This window comes from Rhamphochromis longiceps, linkage group LG18 (genome assembly GCF_057381845.1).
Source record: "Rhamphochromis longiceps isolate RC_006_pf linkage group LG18, R_longiceps_female_GT1.1, whole genome shotgun sequence".
In the NCBI taxonomy this organism is placed as follows: Eukaryota; Metazoa; Chordata; class Actinopteri; order Cichliformes; family Cichlidae; genus Rhamphochromis; species Rhamphochromis longiceps.
The window spans coordinates 3,461,233-3,486,646 of record NC_140574.1 but is presented as its reverse complement, the minus strand read 5'-3'; the positions used below and the strand labels follow the sequence as shown (position 1 = coordinate 3,486,646).

Here is a 25,414-nt window from a genome sequence, read left to right as displayed (position 1 = left end):
ATCTGAACAAATTAAGGCTGAACGTAGATCCAAAAACGAGCAATGAGAAAAAAATACAACAATTACCAGACGTTTATTTAACAGACATAAAACCTCAAACCCTACATCTGTTTCTGGGTTTCTACAGCTTCTTCTTCAGATTTCAGACTGTATCAGCCTCACAGTCTTCATTTGATCTGAGGATAAACAGTCCACACTTAGTCTGAGGGTTGCAGATTTCAGAGTCCAGTATTAATCAAATTATTTTTCATCTTCTTGGAGATACAAAGTAAATGAAATCAGAGTAGATAACGGGGATGAATGTGAAGCCGCGCCGCTGCGTGAGCGTGTAAACAGTTTCCAAACCCGTGCAGATGCAGAAATCTGACTCAGATCTGGCCTCCGTAATCGTGCTGCGTGCCGTAGTTCGTGATGATGAGCGGCTCTTTGTTCCTCTCCGGTCACAGTTTATTGCACATCTTTGTCAGGCACCTCTGTTTCAGGTCTGTGGAGGAAAGGTTACAGCCAGGTCACAGAGTTTTACGACAAAACAATACCAGCTACGGCAAACGTTCCCCTCTGTTTCCTCCGATTACAATCCACAAATGATCCGTATTTTAGTGTGTTTAAGAGAAACGAACCGAGCTGCTGGCTGTTTCCACAAACACGCACGAGCAGAATCACGTGAAGGATTTATTACAGTGCAGGCAACCACAGCATACCACATTAAAAAGGGGTCGCACTCCTCAAAACACCCTCTGTTCCTTTGGTCAGCGGACACAATAGGAGGAGTGTGACGAGCTCTGAGCTCTGATCTCAGCCTGAAGGACGTCAGCAGGCCTCCCGGCTCAGGAAGACATTCAAACTTTCTGTCATTCCTTCAGCGTGCGACTGACTGCACTTTTTACTCGTGGATCAATCAGGCTGATAAAGATTAGACAGACCCAACTAATCACTGCTGCACTGTTGCATTATTACCAGCTGCCAAATATTTACTCGTTATCACGTCAGTGTTGCTGCACTCGAGAGGAGTCGAGCGACTCTGTAATGAGATCTACCACGAGCATCACCCCTGCACAGATTCAGCTTCTTCTTCTTTTAAGTATGACACACGTTCACGAGCTGCAGCTCTTTTCATACCTTTGGAGAGATTACACACTAATGATGCGTCTCTCCACCCTCATCTCCATCAGCCACTGTTCAGGGTGTAGAATCAAAGTCAGTCAAAGGGAACCGGCAGCTGCTGGCAGCTCTTAAGGTGGAATGTTTTCTCACATCATAAATTGTCTCTGAACACACCTTAAATATTGATATGACCACTCAAACCCTTTCGTTTGTCTTAATCGTGACGTCAGCAGTGACTGGGCTTTCCCATGATGCACTGAGTGTTTCTTCTTCACTGATCGTCATTCTCTGTGTTTATACACCTCTCTACATTTAATCATTATTTATTATTAATCTGTGGCTCACCTGTCTTCCTCCCCTCACCCCAGATGGCTGCACCGCCCTGATCCTGGTTCTGCTGGAGGTTTCTTCCTGCTTGAGTTTTTCCTTCCCACTGTCACCAAGTGCTTGCTCACAGGGGGTCATGTGATTGTTGAGGTAATGTTGTGGCTTCTATGTAAATAAAACTGAGCTGAATTGAACAGAATGAAGAAAATCCTAAACCTCTTAAAAATCCTTCTTCCTGTTAATAACAGTTTTCCACCATTTTATCTTCACTGGGATCATAATCCGAACTTTGAGGAGAACCTGTCATGAAGTTTTGTCATGAGCTCGAGTGTAGAAAGGTTTAAAAAGCTTTAGCGAGCTCTCGTCTCCACACTGGTCGTCTCCAGTCCAGGAAAAACAGCAGCACATTTAAACTGAAGCTTGAGATCACTTATCTGAAGGAGCTTTTAGTATAAATGTGATTTATCTTCTTAAGTATTTAAAAATAAAAAGATAAAGTCACTAAAGTCACTGTGAAGTGCCGTGAGTGACTCGTTCTCCACCTCCGATGGAGGCAGTCAGCCTCCGTGCATGGATCCCCACAGGGCTCCTCGATCACAGAAGAAGAAACGATCAGAATGATTTTGTTCCATAATCGTAGCTTCATGCATCGCTCCATCATCTGCTGCTTTTCTAGTCAGGGTCAGGCTGCAGGTGCAGCAGCACCTCCTCCAGCTTTTCCAGAGAAACAATCTCTCCAGTGTGTCTGGACGTCTCCTCCCAGTAGGACATGAAACACCTGACCAAGGAGGCATCCTGGTCAGATGCCCAAACCCCCAACTGGCTCTCTTCATAGCAAAGGAGCATCAGCTTTACTCTGAAAAACCCCAGACGCCAGACAGAGGAAGCTCATTTCTGCAGGATGTATCCACCATCTCACTCTTTCAGTCATCACCCACAGCTCGTGGCCGAGGGTGGGAACAAGAGCCTGAAACACTTCCTCCACACAGGGAAGCAGGTCATCCCCAGCGTATTTACTGAGCTTAAAAAAAGATTTTAATTTCAATGAAATCAAAAATAATTCAAATAGTGGGCATGCTGTTGTTGTGGGAGGTGCTATAGGCAGCGAGGGGAGAGCTGCAGGAGGACTTTGCCCTCAGATTAGGCTCGCAGGTGCCTGCCTCCGTTTTCATAGCCTGGTTATAAAACGCCTGGCTGGTAGCCTGGTTTTTATAGACCGTCTGCAGGAAACCTTCTGCAGCACCCATCGTTCAAGATCCTCCAGTGACGGGATTGCAACGACATCACATGACTTTTCACGCTTATCTTGTAAAAAGTTGCGTCATCGTGTTCGATATCGTTGCCTCCTGAACACCTGAAACATTCTGTGATGATCCACCAACGATTAATTATTAATGATCAAACATGCTTAAAGCAAAGGTCTCACACATACTGAATAAATGATGACTATATGAAACAGATTATACTGACGACGCAGAGCTGTCATCTTTTCCACATTTTCTTTCATTATTTTCTTTATCTTAATCATAAAATAAGCATTATGTGGAGAAATGAATGCGATCTCGCTTGAAAGCTTACCCATAAAACTCCAACAACCCTGAGTTTGCTCCCCATAAATGAGCCGGAGCTTCTGCGATGTTGTGCTGTTAGCTGAGAGTTTTTAATCTTTGCCTTCGCTGCTTTTCATGTCACTTTCTAATCAGGTTTATCGGAGTCTAAAAATAAACCCGGAGGTCTAATGAGAGCCGGAGGACTGAGCTGACAGGCCTCTCGACGGCCTGCCGCTGGAATCGTTCGGCGTGTCAGACGCCGGGAAAGAGGCGACTCTCTCCACAACCTCTTGAGCCCATTAGATTCCTGCAGAGCTGCTGCTCTAATGAGCTGTGATATGGGCCGACACGTCGCCATCAGCACAGGTGAAGGATGGAAGCGAGCTCCCAATTATCCGGTGTGCTTTAAATGCACCAACATGGATCGACTCTCGTACCAGCTTTACTGATGAAGCAGGAAACAACAAGTCATTATAGAACTACAAAATGACCTCATCTTTGAGGCTTTCACTTCTCGGTCCTTACTCGTCAGATTTTCTCCTTGTTATTGTTAAAAGGCCTACACAGACTGTATATTAAAGTTGGAAGCAGCAACCGTGACGTCACCCTCTGGATCTGGGAGTCGTCTCATGTGAAGCATTTTCATCTTGGTGTTTTGAAGCACGCGAGGCATTTAGAGGACCTGCCGTCCTTCACTCACCTCCCTGTGCAGGTTCCCGGGTCGATGTCAGCGTTCACCTTTTAACCCTTTTCTGATAACAGCTCAGCGTCCATGTTTACGATAGTTAGCCACAAATTCTGAATGAGGAAAAACGGCTCAGCTTTGTACTCAGTGTAGTGTTCTTCTTCAATAGGTTTTATGTTTCCTTTCTTAATTGCCGTCATCGTGTCCTGTCATGTTTTCATCTCATCTGATTATTTTAGCACTTTGCTTTAAATCTGCTACATAAATAAATTTGACCATATGCATTCATTACCTCTAGACTGGACTATTGTAACTCCCTCTACTGAGGCCTCCCTCACTCCTCTCTTTAGCGTCTGCAGTTAGTACAGAACGCTGCTGCAGCCTTTTATCAGGTGTCAGACTGCATGATCATATGACTCCAGTTTTAGCTAACTTACGCTGGCTTCCTGTGAAATTTCGCATTGATTTTAAAATTCTTTTACTCGCTTATAAAATCTTAAATAACACTGCCCCGTGCTAAAAAAGCACTAAGATCTTCTGACCTGATGCTCTTAATGCAACCTAAGTCTGGGTTGAAAACCAGAGGTGATCGTGTCTTTGCTATTGCAGCTCTCATTCGCTCTTCTGAGACTGTTCAGTCTTTTAAATCTCGTTTAAAGACCCACCTTTTTACTCTGGCTCTGACGTAAAATATTTTGATTATCATTTGGTTTGTTTCTATGGTGTGAATGAGACTCGGCGGGTCCAGGGATCATAGGTTTCAGCCATTTTATTCAATACTTGTCACACCACGACACACCCCAACCCCCGAGTCCCCGTGTTTTTAACTCGGCGGGCGTGATTAAGGGTGCCGTGCAGGTGCGTCCGCCCTGCCTGCACGGCACCGGAGACCACGCCCCACCACAGTAAATTTGTCTTATTTTATTTATTTCCTAACTTGTGGAGCACTTTGATCAAAACTGTTGTTTTAAATGTGCTATATAAAAAAAATTTATAGTTTTTTATTTGATTTTGATTATCATTGTCGGGTCTTCACCTCGCGATATTAAGCACGGTGAGGCGACTGTTGCTGTGATTTGGCTCTATGTGAATAAAATGTATTTTATTTAATGGAACACTAAGAGTGAAACATCAGTGGGTGACATTTCAGATGCTTCCTCCATATTTTATATACAACCAGCTCAGAAACCAACAAATCAACATCATGTTGTATTCTCTGCATGCTTACTGAGACAGACCCGGCTTTACACTCTTTGAGCAGGACAACCATTTTCTCATAGACTTCTATACAGTCTGGGCTTTTCTGTACACCGGGTTTCGCTTCCTACCGGAAGAAAGAATGCAGACAGAACTGGAAGCTACGGCCATATTTCATGATGTCACACATCTCCAGCAGCAGCCACAGAAAGCTTCTTTTACGTCTTTCGCACATCCAGTAATTCTCTAAATGCTGCAAGACCCACAAACGGCAGCTCAGATGCTTCGGAACCAACCACATCTCCCAGAAAGCGCACGAATGGATCCGATTGGGAAACCGAGGGATTCTGCAACACGTCGGTCAGGCGGTAAGGCGGGCCCTGATTTATATTCTACTGGAAGCTAATGCAAACCATAGTTTTCAAAATGATCATCATGTGAGACTTAGGAAGACTTGAACAAGCAACTGAGAACATAAACTAACTCAGAATTTACCGAGGTTATGATTTGATTGAGCCGGTGAGTCGCCTCCTGCTGGCCATTATCAATAGCGCGGGTTTAAACCACAACCAATAAGTTCATCTACACTGAACAAAAATATAAACGCAACACCTTTGTTACTGCTCCCATTCCCCATGGGATGGACGTAGAGACCTAAAATTCATTCCAGATACACAATATAACCATCCCTCCCAAACAGTGGTCACAAATCAGTCCAAATGTGTGGTAGTGGGCACGTCTGCTATATTGAGATAATCCATCCCACCTCACAGGTGTGCCACATCAGGATGCTGATCTGACATCATGAGTAGTGCACAGGTGTACCTCAGACTGCCCACAACAAAAGGCCACCCTGGAATGTGCAGTTTTTTGCGCTATTGGGGGTCTGGGGACCCAGAACCGGTCAGTATCTGGTGTGACCACCATTTGCCTCATGCAGTGCAACACATCGTCGCATGGAGTCTATCAGATTGTCAATTGTGGCCTGTGGAATGTTGGTCCACTCCACTTCAATGGCTGTGCGAGGTTGTTGGATATTCGTGGGAACTGGTACACGCTGTCGTATACGCCGGTCAAGCACATCCCGAACATGCTCAATGGGTGACATGTCCGGTGAGTATGCTGGCCATGCAAGAACTGGGACATTCTCAGCTGCCATCTGCCCTGAACAATGTGAACCATGATTCATCCGTGAAGCGCACACCTCTCCAACGTGCCAGACGCCATCAAATGTGAGCATTTGCCCACACAAGTCTGTTACGGCGACGAGCTGGAGTCAGGTCAAGACCCCGATGAGGACGACGGGCATGCAGTTGAGCGTCCCTGAGACGGTTTCTGACAGTTTGTGCAGAAATTGTTTGGTTGTGCAAACCAATTGTTCCAGCAGCTGTCTGGGTGGCTGGTCTCAGACGATCTTGGAGGTGAACCTGCTGGATGTGGAGGTCCTGGGCTGGTGTGGTTACACGAGGTCTGCGGTTGTGAGGCCGGTTGGATGTGCTGCCATATTCTCTGAAACGCCTGTGGAGACGGCTTATGGTTGAGAAATGAACATTCAATGCACGGGCGACAGATCTGGTTGACATTCCTGCTGTCAGCATGCCAATTGCACGCTCCCTCATTGCTTGTGGCATCTGTGGCATTTTGCTGTGAGACAAAACTGCACATTCCAGGGTGGCCTTTTGTTGTGGGCAGTCTGAGGTACACCTGTGCACTACTCATGATGTCAGATCAGCATCCTGATGTGGCACACCTGTGAGGTGGGATGGATTATCTCAATATAGCAGATGTGCCCACTACCACACATTTGGACTGATTTGTGACCACTGTTTGGGAGGGATGGTTATATTGTGTATCTGGAATGAATTTTAGGTCTCTACGTCCATCCCATGGGGAATGGGAGCAAAAACAAAAGTGTTGCATTTATATTTTTGTTCAGTGTATGTTGGTCAGCTGGGTAACGTTGCTGTTTATGTGTAAACTATTTTCCTTTACAGCAGCTGGGCTCCACGGTGGGAACATTTTTGCTGCATAAATAAGAGAAATTGAGAGTTGGGTGATTAATCTTTCATCTTCCTGGTCTCCAGCAGCCTTTCATTTCTAGTCGGCACCGATCGCCTCTTTAATCAGTACCAAGTACAAACGAGCGCACCCAGACTTCAGATCAGCTTCAGATGATCAACAACGATTCTCTGAGTAACAACGGAGCAAAATTAAAGTGAGATTTGATTTTTCTGTTCTCGGTCAGCAGAGCTTTGTAGGGTAAGCATGAAAACTGAATGTTTTTGTCAGCCTGTTGTCATTAAATGCTTTCTGAATTAAGTTATCGCTGTTATCGCTCCCTGTTTTCTCCTCTTTGTGAGCAATTTCTCACCATGAAACACAAAAGCAGCCTGAGAGATCCTCTGGTAATCACTCCTCGTTATTTCTCACTCCAACATTAAAACCTAGTAAAGGTTTTAGCTTCTTCTTCTCCTCATCTCTGGCAGATCCTTCCACACGAACCCAAACAGAAACCCGCCGATCATCCTATCCATATATTTAGGAATATTAAACATCCCTGGGTTTTCCTGCAGTGCTTAGAAGAGCACAACATGAATACTATCCTAAAACATTTTCATCTTCTATCATAGGGTGACAGCATAGCTTAAAATGCACCGATATGAGAAACAGTTCACCGTTTATACTTAATAAGATCACATCTTTCCTGTACTTCCAAACTCCTCACGCCATAGCCACTATTTTCTATGTTAAACTTACAGCTCCACATGTTTCTTTTATGCCTCATGCTGATACTTGAGTAGCTTTGCATGAATAAGCGTTTAAATTAATCACTTTTAACTCCTGCTGAGCCTCGGTGCAGCTACTGAGTCCATCCTCTGACTCAAACCAGCAGTTTTTGCTCCTCCTCCTTTGAGCCAAATTTCTCCTCATTGGCTGCCCCATAAAGTGGGTGTGGTTTTCATACTACAAGATGACATCATACAGAGCAAAGAGAAAAGAAACTGTCTGATCCATCACATTCTCAATGTATATGAGATGAATTAAATACAGAAGGTTTAATTGAGACTCAGTAATACATCTAATAACTTCTCAGTGCTCTGCAGTTTCAAACCAGCACCTTCAGGATTTGGATCAACATCAGTTGTTTTATCTGACTCCTTTCAACATACGTGATCAGACTGCTTTAACCCTTGGATGCACAACCTACCAGTACCTACACTCTTCCACGAGTGGGGTCAAAAATGACCCCAAATAGAAACAATGCATTTTGCTATAAACTCGGTTGTTATTTGTCAAAATCTTTAAAACGAAGAGTTGTAACATTCTCATATTTGAGGTATTCCTCATAAATCGTGTTTGTGACATGAGGCACTTTGCATTTTTATTTATTTTTTCATTAATTTTAAGAAATCGCAGTTTTTGTATCACTTTTGTATGCTTGCTCCGCATATACTGCAGAAGCTGGGTCTTCCCTCTGAAAGGCACAAGTTGTTCATCCACTGTAACACAATCACTGAGGATGAATTTCTGCCTGCAGTTGACCAGGAACAGGCCCCATACGTAGCTGAAAGCTGCCATATGGTTTGTTTTCAGTCGGTAGGCTCTGGTCCTCTTGTCATCAAAGTGCAAGAAACGGCGAATATCTTTAAATCTTTGAATTGACATAGTGGCCTTGTACAATAGGTTATGCAGAGGACTCCCAAAAAGCACACCGACTGGTACATCCCAGTTCTTCTCACTTCCTGCAAAAATGGTCAATCAAATGAAGGCCAGGAACTTATGTTTGATTATATTTTTCCACTCTTTCCCCTGTCTGTGGCTACTCTTCGTGCCTCCATGTTTGTGTATGACAGCACCTCTTCTATTATATTATCAGACATGAACATCTTCCATGCATTTACTGGGGAGACAGTACTAAACCCAACTGCAAGCCCTGGCTGACTAATTCAGAATATTGTGGCTAGAGCAGTAAGAGGGGCTCATTCTGTTAGACTCAATATCCATTTCCTCTTCAGAGGACTCATCGGAGGACTCCTCTGTATCTGACTGGCCTTGTTAAGTGGGGGGGACAATAGTCTGGGTTCTCTATATCTGAGATGTCAGATTCTGAGTCAATGCCTCTGATGGGCTCTTCATCCCATCCGTCCTGGATCATTTGTAAGTCCACAGGGATCCTTGCTGGCCTCATAGCAACCATGCTACTTTAAATATTTAAAAAAAAAAAACATCAGAAAGGACAATGTTTGAAATGCACAGGAAACTATAAACAGGGCTGCACATAAATGGTCCTCAGGTGCGCATTTGCAGAACCAGATAAGAAGTTGGAATGCGTGTTTGCGAACATAAGATGTTCTGGAGGAGGACAGACATTTGTTCAGAACTCTTAAAGATGCCAAAGAAGCAAGCTCCGTAGGCAATAACTTTGGTGTTCCTCCACAACAAAAGAAGCGCCTATTCTCTGAATTTCCGGGAATACTTTTATTTTGACAGCGAATGCACACCTGCAGACCACTTATGTGCAGCCCTGACTATAAATCACGTATGTTACTGTGTAAAAATTAATTCTTGATCCATCAGAAGTGTAAGTGGGTCAGTGAGAGTTGCTAAGAATGAAAGTTTCATAGAAGATTCCATAGGAACTGCTTGGGGTCATTTTTGAGTGGGGTAGAGATACAAAAACTGCATTTTTTTTAAATTAATGAAAAAATAAATAAAAATGCAAATGGCCTCATGTTACAAACATATTTTATGAGGAATACCTGGAATATGAATATATTACAACTTTGCATTTTAAAGATTTTGAAGAAAAACAACCCCTGGGGTCATTTTTGACCCCACGTGTGCATCTAAGGGTTAAAATCATCTGTCCATGAATCGTTCGTCACTATGAATCGTCTTCATGTTCTCAGTGTGAAAATGTCTATTTTTTTATTACTTTCTTTCCTGTTAGCTCAAACATTTTGCAGGTGCATGTTTTCTTCAAGTTTCTTGGTCAAAATCTTAACAAACTCCTACAAAATCAATAGATAATGTTGTGGCCGACTGCATATTTTACAGAAATATTTTACCGATTTGAAAAGTTTACTCCTTTTCTCTTCAAACATCAATAAAATATGCAGTTTGCCCCGGGGCGCCCAAACTCTTTCATACGGCTGTATCAGGCTGAAGCGCTGAGTTTATAATTTGCTGCTGCAGGTGTTGGTTTTACTGCACAGGGAGTCTCGAGCATCAGAGCCCGGCAGGTCAATGACTCATGCTGTCCACTTACTTCTGGAGAAGGAGACCCTCCTGACCCGCCGACACACTTCAGAGGTGTGCTTCTCATACCAGAGGTGGCTGTCGTCACAGTACCTGCAAGACAAGATGACAGCATGAAGCGCTGACCTTGAGCTTCTGCTTCAGAGTCAGCTCGCCATGAGTGGGAACTTCAGCTTTCAACAGACAGAAATCAGGCTTGTTTTGAGCCACATGTCCGAGAATATACATTTTAATTGATGATTAACCTGCAAGCAAATACAGTCTTTACATGGAGGTGGTCACGGTCTCTGATCACACCAAAGCATTCCCAAAGCAGCGAGCAGACATAAATCTCTCCAGGACGTCCTGAGTTTGCCCAGGGGGTCTCCACCAGGTAAGACATGCCTGAAACACCTCACCTAGGAGGTGTCCCTCTCAGGTGACTTCAGATGTGTCAAAAAGAAAGGAAAAAAAAAGGTTTTGGCAGCAGGGGAATTAAACCACCAGGACTTCCACCCTGAACGCTGCCCGGCCCACAGACCACTTCACCTCCACAGCCCGACCTGCTGAGCGATCAGGCCAAAGAGCCACAGCTGTCTGGCCTCTTCCTCTGACCCGGCTCCAGCACGGATCCTGGGGAAGGTAACTCGCTCTTTTTTTCTTCTTCATCATTCGTAGTAAGAGCTGTAAGCCCCAAACAGGAGAATGGCACAGGCGTTAACCCTCAAACAAGCAGGGTAAGAAAAGTCAGAGCACCTCTGACGCCACAAGGATTACACCAGGAGCTCAGTGATGCCCCGGCTCAGATCTGGGATGTCAGGCTTGTATTTAACCACATGGGGGCCAAAAGAAACTACTGAGCATCATTTTGAGTTGTTGCAATTTATTAAAATTTCAGCCAAATCGACTGACCTGTCGCATCATTGTTTCACTTTGATTTTCAGGTTTGTTTTTTTTTTAAATCCAGCCCTCTGCAGGTCGATAATCTTTGTTTCCATCAAACAGCATGAATAACACATTGTCCGGTCCTTCTCAGTGTACATACCCAGCATGATTTCTTCTCATTTTCTGAGCAGTGCTCATTAGATCGAGAACACAAACAGCTTCATTTTAACATTTGCTGCTGTGAACTGTGAACTGAATGACGTCAGCCACTCATTCTTGTTAAGAATACTTCAGAAAGCTTCACCCTGTAATTTCTGTCTACCTGTGTGTGTCTGTGCCTTACACTGCCGGGGTTTATTGTGGCCACCTAAAGAAGTGCAGCAGCTGAGAGAAATAAGTGATGCAACACTCTGAGCAGGAGTACAATTCAAACCGCCGTCTGCAGCGGTGCTGTCTGGAGGCAGCAGGGGGAATTTGCCGACCTTTTCATGCGCGTCTTGTGGCTGAAGGGTCTGCACAGGCACTGGGAGAAGAACTTGCACAGCTCGAGGACGCAGGGCTGCAGCTTGTGGGCGCCGACGGTCGTGGCGGCGCCGGGGACGGACTCGGCGCTCAGCTCCGGCCTCCTCCAGGGACAGCCTCTCAACACACAGCGAGAAGAACGTCAGTCGTGAACCGGCTTAATTAATCTGTGTGTTCTGCAGGAGAAAATCTAATTAGGAGGTGATGTCCACAGACAAAAGGTGATCGTCACATTAAAGATAATAAACATATCATAAATTAACCTTTAAAAGCTCACAGAACATTCAGATGAATTTTAATTGCGTGCTCGTCCACATGCTGCACGTTTTTGTTCGCCTTGCAAACAGGATCACGATGGGAAAAATCTTTTCCTATTCAAATTTAAACCAACAAGAGGGATGTTTGGTCGCTGGTGTGGAAATGCAGCACAAAGGATTTCATCCTGGAGCGTGATTAACATCAGCTTGGCAACCCAACCAAAAAAAGCACGCACAGAATCTGCTTTTCATACATGGGACATTTTAGAGAACATATTACAGACGGTGTGATGACGTGAGGGAAGGCGTGCACACTATTGTCAGTGTCGCTCTGATGGTGTCATTGGAATAGTTTCCAGCTGAATGAAGCTGCAGTCAGTCGGGAAAATTTCAAGAAAGTTTCTTGAAAAGCTAAAAAACCTGAGGCTGAGGAGTTTCCTCTGCAGCAGGGGCAAAGTTCAGAGTTCAAACACTGAAAGGGTTGGCTGAGAGGAGACCTTCATGATGAAAGTCTGCAGAGAAACCTGAACAGAAACATACAGAGTGGACCTGCAGAGAGCTGGACTGATATGTTCAAAATCCCACAGAGTCGTGTTAAAATGTTCACCTTTACAGCAGAAATAAGCACGTCCTGAAGCAAAAACACCGCCCGCCTCTGTGACGTTTCCTCCTTTGTCACAACTGCACGACTGTGATAATTTTTATAACTCACCTTTTTCAATTAGATCAAGCTTAAAGTTAAAGTTGGGGGTGTGGCTGCTTTGATTGACAGGTAGATGCTGTTAGGTGTCTCCTAGGCCCCGCCTCCACATCAGTAAGTCAGATCTGCAGTCTTTGGTGTTTGTGTTGCTTCATTTTTCCCATATTTACTGAATTTTCTTGGCTGCCTTCTGTAAACCGATCAGCTTCAGTTCCCTTTAAACCTCAGTGCTCTTCTGTCCTTCACGTTTGTCCTGCAGCTCATCCAAACCTCCATCTGCTTCTTCTCCATCACCACTAGCCGCTACACTCCGGCGGGTCCCGTCCTACCGCCTACTGCTGCTGGGGCTCTGCCCTGCGATGTAGCTTCTAATATTTTATAACTCTGTGCTTCAATAAATTATGTTCAGTTCTCTCAGAGTCTCTCTCCTTATTAAACTGCAGTCACTGAACACGAACCATCGATTCTGGAGCAGTTTTAATGCAAACATCCAAAAAGTCTGTGCTTCACTTTTGGTGAATTAAAATTCTGGTATTGTGTTCGTCTTTCACTTCACATTAATTAGCAGATGACTGTGAGTGTGCAGCTCACTATGATTCAACGATAACTCAGCTCTGAAACATGGATTTAGTTACATTTATAACTTTGTAACATATTGTAATATTAAGTTTACTTAGTTACTGTTCCTACTGTCGTGGAGCAACTGTACCCACATAACTTCCTCTGGGATTATTCTGATTCTGCCACGCCCATCTTTTATTTACAGTCTATGTTTCCATGGTGACACACGGAGCTGTGATGGTGTGGGGGGGCTTCAGGCAACAATGAACCCACAGCAGCTTCCTGCAGAGACACAGCAGCACGTGAGGTTTGAGGGTCATGTGACTGACGAACTGCTGAAAACCTGACGTGAACTCATGAGTTCAGCCAACAAGTGTCAGTTTTCCTTCTTCAGCATCATTGTGAAGAGGAGAAAATCAGTCAGCAGGTGAACTCATGCAGCTTTTCATCTGAGCTCCTGTCTCCAAATTTACTCATCATTTCATTTTAATTTGAACAGAAATAAACACAAAAACAACAACGACCTGATTTTCAGCGTTCATTCCTGAGTGTGTGTGTGTGTGTGTGTGTGTGTGTCAGTCAAACATCAGCCTCCACAGGCCGACACTCAGACATGTGCAGCTGGGTGACAAACGCTCATTTCACTGCACGCTAATGACTCGCTGACAAATTGCACAGGATGCTCCGGCCTTCTGATTGTTGCTAGGCAAAAATCAGAGGAGGGGACGGGAGCATTGGGGGCGCAGCTGTTATCTGCAGTGTGGTGTTACTGCCATCTAGTGGCTGTGCTGGGAAAGGTGAAGAAACACACTGAGCGCCTCACAGGTGATATCTTAGGAGCCACAACCATCACGTGCTGCTCGACATTAATGCAGCGCAGGGCACCGGGCACATCAACAGCAGGCGCTGGGTTTGGACTCGCTGCTGGTAACAGATCGGAACATTTCTCTAACTTTTCTCACTCATTTGTTGGACAAACTGTAACAATCATGATTACGATCACCTGTTTCAGTTTACATCACCGTCACATTATTTACCCCATTCCTGTCCCAGTTTTAGTCCTGAAACCCCAGAATGGCTGTGAATGAACAGATGACACAAGCCAAACCTGAGATATGCTGAATTCATGCTGCCAACGTTTACATAAAAACACCGGCGGCGTCAGCCTCCTTGTGGAGACACGTGTGGTATCAAACTCCTGCATCACATTGTTCTCAATTTATAGTCACAAGATTTTCAGAAACCTTGACCACTGATTTTAACCTCGGGGTCAAAGTCACTATGATTCAAACTTGTCAGAGATTTTTAGTAGATACACCCATTGTATAGATGCTCCTATGTCACCTCGTACTCTCGTTATTACATTCACACACTTGCATGTCCATGCCACCCGCCCGTCACGTCATGATAATCGGCCGTTTACAGCTGAGGGATAAAAATCCAAGAAAATATACGAAGGGTGTCCCAGCAGGAGGGTCCTGGGTTTGAATCCAGCCCAGGGCCTTTCTGTGGGAGTGTGTGGGTGTTCTCCAGCCTCCTCCCACAGTCAAACACATGCAGTGAGTGTGAACGTTGCCTCTGTGTGTCCCGTCTTCCTCCCTGACCTATGATAGCTGGGAAGGCTCCAGCCCCGCGTGGCCCTGAACTGGAGAAGCGTAAGAAAGTGGATGCTTGTTGTTTTTCTACACAGTCTCAACTTTATCTACCGTGGGTCACACTATTTATGCAAATTACACTATATTCAATTAGTGAATGTGCATTTCACATATTTTAATCCATTGTCACATAAAATAGTCTTAATGTACGTTAACGGCTGGAAACTGTTGACATTTGAATCCGTATTCATTTTCCTCACGATGTAATTATGGAATTTCATAACGAGCTCCTGGTTTACGCTGAGTGCAGCAGACAGATAAACGCTGAACGCTTGGCCTTAATTTGACTTTAACCTCTGCAGCTTAAAACCCATCAAAGCTTTCACACAGGAGGCTGCGAGCCTGCGTTACCATGGTTACTATCTGCAGCATGGCTTCCCGTGCCACCCACACACACACACACACACACACACACACACACCTTTCTCCAGGCTGAAATTGAATCAGTGCCGCTGGTGTGTCCAGAAATGACAAAGGAAGGCTGCAATGTGATTAGAGTCGCTTTGTGAGAGCAGGTCAGTGGGCGGAGTCAGACTGTGGCTAAGTGATGTTACACAGGTCTCCATGTTTGATTTCCTCCGTATCCATTCATCAATAACGACATAAAATCACTCGTCTGTCCTTATGTTTCCCAACAAGCCGTCATCATGGGTCACAGTGAACCCGTCGCCATCTTTGTCCAGCAGGTAAAACTGTGAGAACTTCTTCAGAACTGAAGAAGCTTCTCGGATGAGAGGAGAAACGTCTTCATGAAACTTAAAGAAGTCCAGATTTTCTCTCATGTATTCCTCTGGTGCATTTTTGGTTTTATTCATTTTTTATTCTGGTTATTTGCCACATTTCATCTTTTTTATTTTGAGAAACACACAAGAGCATCTTCCTCACTGCTGAAGCTACAAAATAATTCATATTAAAATATCTGAAAGAACAAATCGTTTACCTGGTTTCTCCGTTGGCTTGCTGGGAGTTGTAGTTCCTCTAACCAGAGGCCCTGTAGTCCTCCTGGGCACCGTGGGTCCTGCTGAGGCTCGCACAGGTGGAAGTCTCGTGGAATGAACTGTGGACGTCGTGTGCGGGGCTGCTGTGCTTGTAGACGCCGCCGTGCTGATCAGACTAACTGCTGGTGAGAAGGTTGAAGCTCTGCCCGGCGTCGTGGGTAATCGTGGTGCTGCTGTGGTGGGAGCTGCAGCAGTCGGAGCGGCGGTGGTGGTGGTTTGCCGTTTTAAGGTTGTAATTGGTGCTAAAGTTGTTTTTTCCACTATAGTTCCACTCTGAGAAGATGCCACAGTGGGCGTGGTCCCCCTTTGTGTCGTTACAGCTCTTGCGGTCATGCTTGGCGCCATGGGTTGCTGGGCTGTCTCCGGTGTTTCGGCTGTAGTGTAACTCTGAGGCTTGAAGGTCGTAGGCTGTGGAGCTGTTGCGAGCGGCTGAGCTGTGGTGACCTTCGCTGTAGATGCAGCTGCTTCATCCACAGCTGTTGGTGAAGCTGATAAACCAAGAGAAAGAAATAGGCTCGATTTTCTGTCTCCACAAGAGTGAAAGCAGGACGCAGCCATCATGGGACTGAAGACAGAACCACGTGTTAAAAAATAAACACGTTTACAGCCTGAGTCAGCAAACAGGTAAAGCTTAAAGGTGTCCTCGACTCCACCTCAGCAAACTGGACCTCTCCACTGTGTCCATGTAATTTAAACTTTTAACAGAACCTATGCATATAACTGTAATCTGTACACAGTCATATAAACAGCAAACAACAACAATAAACAACAAAACTACTTCATTAAACTTCACCAAAAACAAACAAAACAAACCGAGAGACAGAGAGTGGGAGCATCAGTGGTCTGATCAACATTTTAGTACACTACAGGATTTAAAAAGGCTTGATGACCACAGAAGACCAGATGGGGGATGATCACAGGATCTTTTCCATGGTAAAAAAAAACCCCCACACCTTTATAGGAAAGAAACACCCTTCAGAAGGTAGCTGTATCCAAGCACAGGGAAGACAGAGGTTTCACACTGAGATGCAAACCAGTGCTGAGTCTCAAGGACGGAGGCAGAGCAACAATGAACATATGAAGCTAAGATCAACCTGCATCACAACCACAACAAGAAAAAAAGCGCACAGGAGGCTTGAACAGGTAACAACGTACATCATACGACACTGGCTGTAAAACAGTGTGACGCACAGACGCATCGCTTCCTTTAGCCAATAACTAATGTTTCTCAATCATGTGACACGACACTCGACCACGGAGAGAGCTACACACTCTGCTGAGATTCACAGCTCAATAACATGACAATGAAAAGTAAAAAAGACCCTGGCTGCAGTCGCTCCGTGTGCTCAAAGATCAGTCTTTTGGTCTTCCTGGTATTTCTCACACAAACAATTTCTCCTAAAAATTAAAACCTAGCATCTGACTGACTTCATTATACTTTTAAAAACCTGAACAATCTCTTTTATTTAGTGTTCATTCATGCATATCCTTTTAAATGTGCTTCCAGTTCTTTGTTTTACACATTTGGTTGTGAACATCAGAGATAAACCAGCTTAATCCTGATTAAACTTTGGAAACCGAGTCTGGCCCGAACTTCCTGACAGATCGAGCTGTGAAGACGAGCCAAACGCTGAACGCCGGCCTCCTGGAGAGACTCACCATGTGCGGTTGAATGGACTCTGCTGGTTAGCATGGAGCTCATCCCAGATGGAGAGATGTGACTCAGATTCGTGGGCAGTTGGTGCCATTCTGAGATTTAAAATAGACAATTTGAAGAGGAGAATTAAGCGGCTCTTCGAGCGTCTGGTTGATGACAGCAGATGCTTGAAGGGGCCTGTTAAAGGTCCTGATGTACTCACCGACAGGGAGCCGGAAGGAGATGTTAGCTGGTTCAGAAAGACAAAGTGGGGAAAAAGAAGACATAATGAGCTCTACACTGATCTGGTGCTGTTCGTTTTAATCTGCCACCTGCTGGTCATCAATGAATCCGTCACAAACCAGTGAACAGACCTGTGTGCGGTCCTTCCACGATGGTCTGGTTGAAGAGCGGCGTGATGGAGCCGACGTCCCACAGCTCAGGCACCTCTCTGCCTGGACAAAACACAACGTCGCATTCAGACAGACACCTTCATCAGCAGCATCATCATCAGCCTCATCTTTGATGCCAGAGATGTTAAACTCATTTTACAGGGAGGACTGCGCACAGCCCACCGATCCAACGTGGGCCAAACAGTGAAACGCCAATCAACAAAGTTTAATTACACATTTAGAAAAAGAAAAAAGGGGCAATTTCTACAGTATGTCTCAGCTTCCTACGTGATGAAGATGAAATAAATGTGTCAGCATGATGTAAACTGTGTGTGTGTCTGTAGGAGAAGCTGCAAAACATGAAAAGTTAAAAATATAATAAATATACGCCCTCCTACTTATTTTACAAAGCGGTCCAGCGGGCCCCGGGCCTTATGTTTCACACCATTGCCTTATACACTATATGAAAGATTTTTCAGGTATACTACAGGAGCATTTATAAGGTTTAGTCATATATTTTATCTCTTTAATCGCTCTCTGAGGTCTGTGGAAGATAACAGAAGCTTCCCCACCAGGAGGCGCTGTTTTACCAACTGCGATTGTTTTTGGATCTGCTGCTCTTTGACCTTTTGAGAGCTCTTTTTAGCCCCTCTGCAGGATGCTTTGCTGTGTTAAAGTGTAAACAGAAAAAATGTTTTGTTGATGTTTACGTGATATCTCTTTAAAACCAAACATGGAGATAAGGTCACATAACTGTTTCTTCACATTCTGCTGAGAGCTTTCATTTTTAAATGTTTAAAAACACAAACATTTATAAAAAGTTCCTCAGTTTCAACCTCATCTTATCTGATTTTTGGCTTTTAAAAATGCTTCACCATGAAATAAATCAAGGGAGAAAATAAAAATGTGATACACACAAAGGAAACACCCTGTGGGCTGAACTACTGGAATATACCCAACACATTTCTTACTGCTTGTTCTCAGAACAATAAAGATTCAGCTTTTAAAAACAGTTTATAGTTTCACACAGCTATAATAAATCTGACTCCTTTCTTGTGAGCATGGACCGGGTATCAGTCTTAGACGTGGGTCAGGAGCAGGAAGAAAAGGTTTCTACTTCTAGACCTCTGTGAGGATAAAATAAGCATGCAGTGTCATTCCCCCAGGCCTCAGAACTTTACTCAGGACAGAGGAGGCCTACACATACCCATCTTACCGGCCATCACGCAGATGTAGATACAGTCTGAGTTATTCCTCTGGCTCACTGAGACACAAGCAGACAACACGCCGTTAGCCAGAGACACAAACACATCATATAGCGTTTCATTTAAATAGCATCTACCACCTGAGAGTATCGAGGAGGATTTAAAGAGCTCGTGCAGGTAGCTTGTAGAGTTTCCCATCACATCCAGCAGTATGGCTGTAAAGTCTGATGGGAAACAAAAACAAGTTTACATGCAGCAAACTGCACGAAGCGTAAAATGAGGCCGAACGTTCGAATCCTCCTGCCTGTTAGGTCGTTGGTCTCGTTTGTGACGCAGTAGCAGAATCGCCTCCTGAACACGCTGCTTTCTATGCTTCCCACACTGGAAACTGCAAAACACACAGAAACTGTTCAGAGAGCACAAAGTCATTCATGGATTTAAAGTTTAAGACGTGTCAGGACGACACGGCCTCCAAACATCTGCTGACCTGCGTATTTCCAGCTTGTTAGTCTCAGCTTCTGCTAGCAGAGCTTTGCATGATTAACAGTTTAAAATAATCCTCATTTATCTTATTCTGAGCATTGATGCAGTTCATGCTCCGCCTTCAATGCTCTGTTTTAGCTCTTCTCCTTGGGCGCCCGGGGCCTTTGCCCAGCTCAGATGAACATATTAGGCATGTCTCCTCTTGATGACATCATACAGATCCCACAGCAGGAAAAAAACTGTATGAAACTGTCCATACACTGACCTCACGACTGAGTGGATGACAACACAGCCACCACTGGAACAGGAGATATATGACAGATAATAATCAAAGTAACAGAATAAGTCCTCCTTAACAAAGTTTGGCAAATAAGATTATTTCTGTAATATGTTAGGACACGTCCTCGGTGCTTTATTTTGCAGTTTTAAATAAAATAATGGGTTCTTCCCTTTCTCAGCCTTCACCAGTGCATCAAACTTCATGACTGACCCTAAAGGTAACAATCTGACACGATTAAAGAGAAAGTCTCGTCTTAAGAGTAGAGATGGTTAACATGCGGTGGTGTAATTACTACACATTCACACCACCAGATGGCAGCATAGACAAATGCAGCCTTCGCGTTACTCTTTGCTGTCTGCAGCTTCGGAGGAAGCAGACGTTTGTAAGGAGAGAACATTTACTGTTGTAGACCAACAGGGTGAGTTTGTGCAGAGCCAGGGAGCTGTAGGACGTGACGCTGAGCAGAGAGAAGAGCTGCCGGGAGCCTGCAACACAAAACAGGCGAACATGTGAGCTCACACAGCCTTAGATGCATTATTACATACAGGAGAGCACTGCGTTCACTAATGACAATCTCATGATTAAGGAGAAAGGTGCAATAATCAGTAAGAGGACGGGGTCGATGTTGCGACCTCGTCAATGAGCCTGAAAATCAAAATCAGAGTTAAAATGTTAAAACTGGGCTGAAGGGAAGCTGCTCTTTGAGCGCACTGCTCCTTTAAATGTTGAGTCCTCTCTGCAGTTCAAAACCAACAGAAGTGTGACTCTGTGGTTCAGACCTGAGAGACAGCGACAGGACAACGTACCCGAGTGGCTGGAATTTATTAAAGTATTGACGAGCGGCGTGAGGTCGATGGCAGCGGGGTCGATGTGCTCTGCTGGGATTTCTGGGAAATAAAAGCAGAGCGTGAAGTCAGCGGGAGCTCGTTCTGGGTGTAATCTCCGTTATGGAGACAGCAGCATCAGCAGAATGAGCCAGTGTAATTACTGGATGTACTGGAAGGGAAAAAAAGTGACAGTTACCCAGAGGAATGGGTCCCCGGGGGGCGGGGCAGTTATTTAAACAACACAAGGTCAGTGTAACAGTTGGTCTAATCGGCATTTCACTGAACATTTCAGTGATACAACCCAGAGCAGGTTCACAGATGTTAGCTGATGACTTCTCTGAAGTGTGTGTTGGTGATGACGGTATTTACCGTTAGACAAACTGCTCCTCTGGGACGTTAACGACGTCTTTAACATTCGGGGTTTGAGTTGGTAAGCTTTGGACTGAAGCCTGATGAATGGCACATTTTATGCAAATTAACTGAGTTTTAGTTACAAAAAGGAGGATTTTTTCCACATATTTCTTAACATTGACCAACTGTACCCTCCATCCATCACCGCTGCAGCATCCTCAGCAGAGGCCCAGACCTCCACCAGCAAATCCAGGCAAACACTGAGGCGTTCCCAAGCTAGCTGGAAGATAATCTTCAGCAATTTGCCAGGAACTCCTCACCTAGGAGGTGTGCAGGAGTCAGATTCCCAAACCAGATCAACTAGCTGAGCTTCACCGTTTGGAGGAAGCTCGTCTCAGCTGCATCCTATCGGTCACTAGCCAGAGCTCGCGGTTGTTCGTGGGCGTAGATCGAGCAGTAAATCATTAACTTTGCTTCCACGCTCTCTCTTCACCACAACGGATCAGTCTGTCCATCTCCTGCTGTCCCCCCCCCTCACTTGTGAACCCAGAGCTCCACCCTTTCCCAGCTGTGAAGCTTGGTATTCATTGACTTTCTATCCATCCTCTTCCACATATCCTTATCAAGGTTGTGGGGGGGAGGGGGGGGGGTGCTGGAGCCCATCCCAGCTACCATAGGGCGAGCGGGGGAGTATACCCTGTGTTGTTGCAGGGCTAACACACAGAGACATACAGACAGAAAGGCCGCGGCCAGGTGGAGGATTCGAACCCAGGACCTTCTAGGTGTGAGGCGCCAGTGTTAACCTTATTCAATTAATATATTCAAATATCACCTGGTTAAAGAAACAATATAAAAAAGAAATCTGACATGTTCAGTGACTCAGTCTGTGCTGTGATGCAAACCCAGAAAGTTTTTTATTATTCAGAAACTGCAAACCTCAATAAACATAGTTTCCTGAATGTAGTGGGGGACAGTCGTGATCTTTAAAAAGATATTCATATAAAAAATACACTGAAGCCAGTTGTGTGCGCCTCCACATCAACTGTGTGTAGGGTTTTTATTTTTGCTAGGTGACAGCGCTGCAGTCGAAGTACTTTGTGGGGCTTTAAAGTTTCTTTGTTCGAGCTGGAAAACAACACGTTGAGACGTATTTGGCAGCCACAGTATGTGAACAAGCAGAATGAGAACCAAGGAGGAAAAATACCCGTGGAGTCAGCAAAGTCTCTCCTGTGCCTGTCCTCCTGCTGTCTGCAGATCAATGCTGGAGGAAACAAAAACAGCAGTTATTACTATTATTAATAATTAAACCAAACAATAGAGCCTTTATAGCCTCGGCCTACCTTGGCTCACGAGCAGGAGTATTAAAACTGCAGAAACACAGATTATGAAAGAGAAGCGTGGATGCTGTGTGAACCTCCAGGAGCCTGCCATGACTGCTGCAAACACAAACAGCATGCAAACGTTCACTCTCAACATAAAAATACAGCTTTTAGTGGGCTACATGGTTAGCACAAGGGCAAAGCCACCAAACCCCGTGAATTTGCATCTCATGTAAGCTGCAACAATCAGCTCATATATGAGAGACACGTTGCTCTGTAGAAATCAGCCTCACACACAAACAGAGCAGAGAGCCAGGAGTTACAACATAAAAGCTGAATAGATCATCGTCACATTAGTGCTGGAGACGACGTTAAAAGTAATTATTGTAACACTTTGTAATGCAGCTGAGGGTGTAATTACCCTGTAACGGAATGAATTTCAATGCATTTTATTTGACATTACAGTGTAATCGAATACTTAAAGCTAGGTCTGTGAGAGTAAGGATGTAACAGGGTGTAAGTCAGGCTTTTACAGGAAACAAAGAAATAATTATACTGTAAGTAAATGTAAGAACACTGTACTTCTACTGTAAGTACAATGTACGTACTTCCAATAGAAGTACATGAGTCCACTCCATAATACAACCCCACAGAGTGGAGCATATTTATGATGCAAGCTGTGGAAATAATGTTTGTTTTTCTGCAAACTTACCGTGAAACTGAGCACTACCTCAAATTACTTACAGTATAATTATTTCTTTGTTTCCTGTAAAAGCCTGACTTGTTGACACTCTGATTGTAGTGTACCTACCTTTAAGTATTTGTAAGTAAATATAATTACATCAGAATTTTAAATCAGATGCACTGAAATTCCATTTGATTACAGGGGAATCACACCCTTAGTGGTGGCCCACCAAAACAAATAAACTCAACAGAATGAGGCCATAAACATCTGTGTATAGCTCTGAAAGCTAATAACTGAAGCTGAGTTGGGGACTGGCCGTACTTTAATGTAATACTAATTTAAACCATTAGGTGGTGCAGTGAGTCTAGATAACCTTTATCCAGGTAAATGATGAAACACACATTTCTTCTGTAAAAATGCAAAGTCTGTGCAGGAAACAGAGAAGAGGCTAAAGAGAACTACAGAAAGTTAAAGATCCAGAAACATCTGAACATCTGGTGATGAACGCGTCGGCCAATTAAAACACATCAGCCTCTCTCTGCACACTGCAGGTAAACTCTGTGCCTCCATCAAACACCTTCAAAAGAGTGTCGGGTTTGTGTAAAAAACGTCACTGTGAAGGACCAGGAAGCCCTTCACAGTGACGTCATGATGACTCTATAATCCCACCAGTAGACCCAGTGCTCCCCAGAATGTCGGTAAAGATTTTTAGGAGCTTTTACATTAAATTTTCTTGGCATCTAATTTGCGTTTTGTGCGTTCAAAGTAGGGCTGCCACGATTTGTCGACTAGTCACGATTACGTCGACTATCAAAATCGTCGACGACTGATTTAATAGTCGACGCGTCGTTTGAAGCTTTGTAAGATCCCAAAAGACCCAGGAATAAGTAGCAGGATTTAAGAGTGTAATAACGGACTGAAACAGAAGATGGCAGCACTGCATGTACAAGGATGCCAGCTGCCGTTAAACCCCGAAGAAGAAGAAGAAGCAGCTTTGTCCCAGAATTCATAGCGCGGCCCAGCTTAGTTTCCAACAATGGCGGTAGCTAGTTAGTTTTAATATTACTCTTATTATTCTTTCTGGGTCACAAAATAAACGTTTAACATATTTTCAGGCGAGAATGTAGCTGTGTAAACCTCAAATATCGGCTCAGTTTATCAGGACACCGCATATTTTCAAAAGCGCTCCGACGTTTTCGGAGACGTCTGTTACCCACTAGCTCGATAGCTAGCCGGGGGCTAGGTCACTAGCGCTGTGAGAACACCGGACTCCCGGCAAATTGTTTTCAAACCCACCGCCGTCTTTCGCTACTCAGGTTAAATATATATGAGTCACTTAGATAACTTAAAAATGTTGTTGTTTGGCTTTTTTTTTCAGTATTTTATTTGTTCCTGAGTAAATCAGTTTGTCTGAGATTAAAGTTATGGTTTTTACACAGCTGAATAAACCTCAAGCAGACAGCTGATTATCAGAAGTGTGAGATGCTGGAGAATTTACTCCGGTGTCCTGTTATATTTTAGATAGCAAGGAGTTTATTAAACTCCACCGAGACAATCTGCAAATGTCATTAAAATTTAATAAACTATCATCTTGTCTTTATTTTTAGTTAGCACCTTAAAAGCTTAAAGCTGTAAGCTAATGATAGTTATATAAGAGCAGATGCTGCTGGTGCAATAAGCTGTAGTTTTACGTCCAGTGGATGATGATCTGATTAGTCGACTAATCGCATAAATAATCGGTGACTAGTCGACTATCAAAATAATCGTTTGTGGCAGCCCTAATTCAAAGAAAGTCTTCCTCAGTCTAGTCACTGCATTTCTGTATTTCTTGACTCATCAATTCTGATCAAGATAAAAATCACACACATGCACAGTCACAGGTTTCACAAATCAAAGTCAAAGCAAACTTTTTCTTTTCAAAGTGAACCGTCTTTGTTTCCATAAAAAGAGGAAAATATATTGTTTTTACAGCAGCAGCACTCAAAGTTCACAGCATTCAAAATTTTAACTCCAATTCTTCGATAGTTTGACCTGCCATAATATTATTATTATTATTGGCTCCCAGCTAAAATAAAACCAGTGAACACGTCTCACCTGCTGCTTGAATTCACCTGCAGCCCTGCGGAGCCTCCACCAGCCTCCACCCTGCGGTCACACACCGGCGGTCAGATAACGATTAAACAACGCCTGTTTTCTCCCCTCTGAACATCAGCGGGCTGACAGCTCAGCGAGCTCTGGCTGCAGGCCGGGTACTGATCCAAACTCACTCCTGCAGCTGCACTGCAAGAAATATCCAACTGCAGGTGCTGCACTACACTGCCCCCCAAAGGCAGAGACAGGAACTGCAGGAGGCTCTGAAAGCCTGGAGATCGACTTCATGCTGTTTGACGGTGATGAGAACAGAAAACTGTACTTCAGCAAGTCGTTTTGACCATGTCTACGTTCCTAATTGCTGCCACGTGATTGGCTGGTTATATATTTGTGTTAGGGAGCAGTTGGACAGTTGTTTCTGTAAAGTGACAGGTCAGTGTAAATTTAGTCAGTCAGACACTTCAGG

General features: G+C 44.3%; 1 protein-coding gene across 3 annotated transcripts; it reads right to left on the bottom strand.

Annotated features, from left to right (window-relative positions):
- Positions 1-76: 76 nt before the first annotated feature.
- On the bottom strand, positions 77-25,114 carry hhla1 (HHLA1 neighbor of OC90). 3 transcript variants are annotated; one of them, XM_085389961.1, is made up of 15 exons: positions 24,952-25,114; positions 22,194-22,289; positions 22,058-22,114; positions 20,482-20,562; positions 20,077-20,160; positions 19,217-19,300; positions 19,053-19,136; positions 18,915-18,971; positions 17,690-17,770; positions 17,539-17,565; positions 17,339-17,428; positions 15,622-16,167; positions 11,469-11,625; positions 10,133-10,215; positions 77-484 (listed from the first exon to the last, which is right to left on the bottom strand). In XM_085389961.1, exons 2-15 carry the CDS (start codon positions 22,282-22,284, stop codon positions 441-443), a joined length of 1,566 nt encoding a protein of 521 aa, XP_085246087.1. In that variant the 5' UTR covers positions 22,285-22,289; positions 24,952-25,114; the 3' UTR covers positions 77-440. The 3 variants fall into 3 exon arrangements, with proteins under 3 accessions (XP_085246087.1, XP_085246089.1, XP_085246088.1); XM_085389963.1 differs by having other exon boundaries at positions 18,924-18,971; XM_085389962.1 differs by having other exon boundaries at positions 22,194-22,286.
- Between the last annotated feature and the right edge of the window lie 300 nt (positions 25,115-25,414).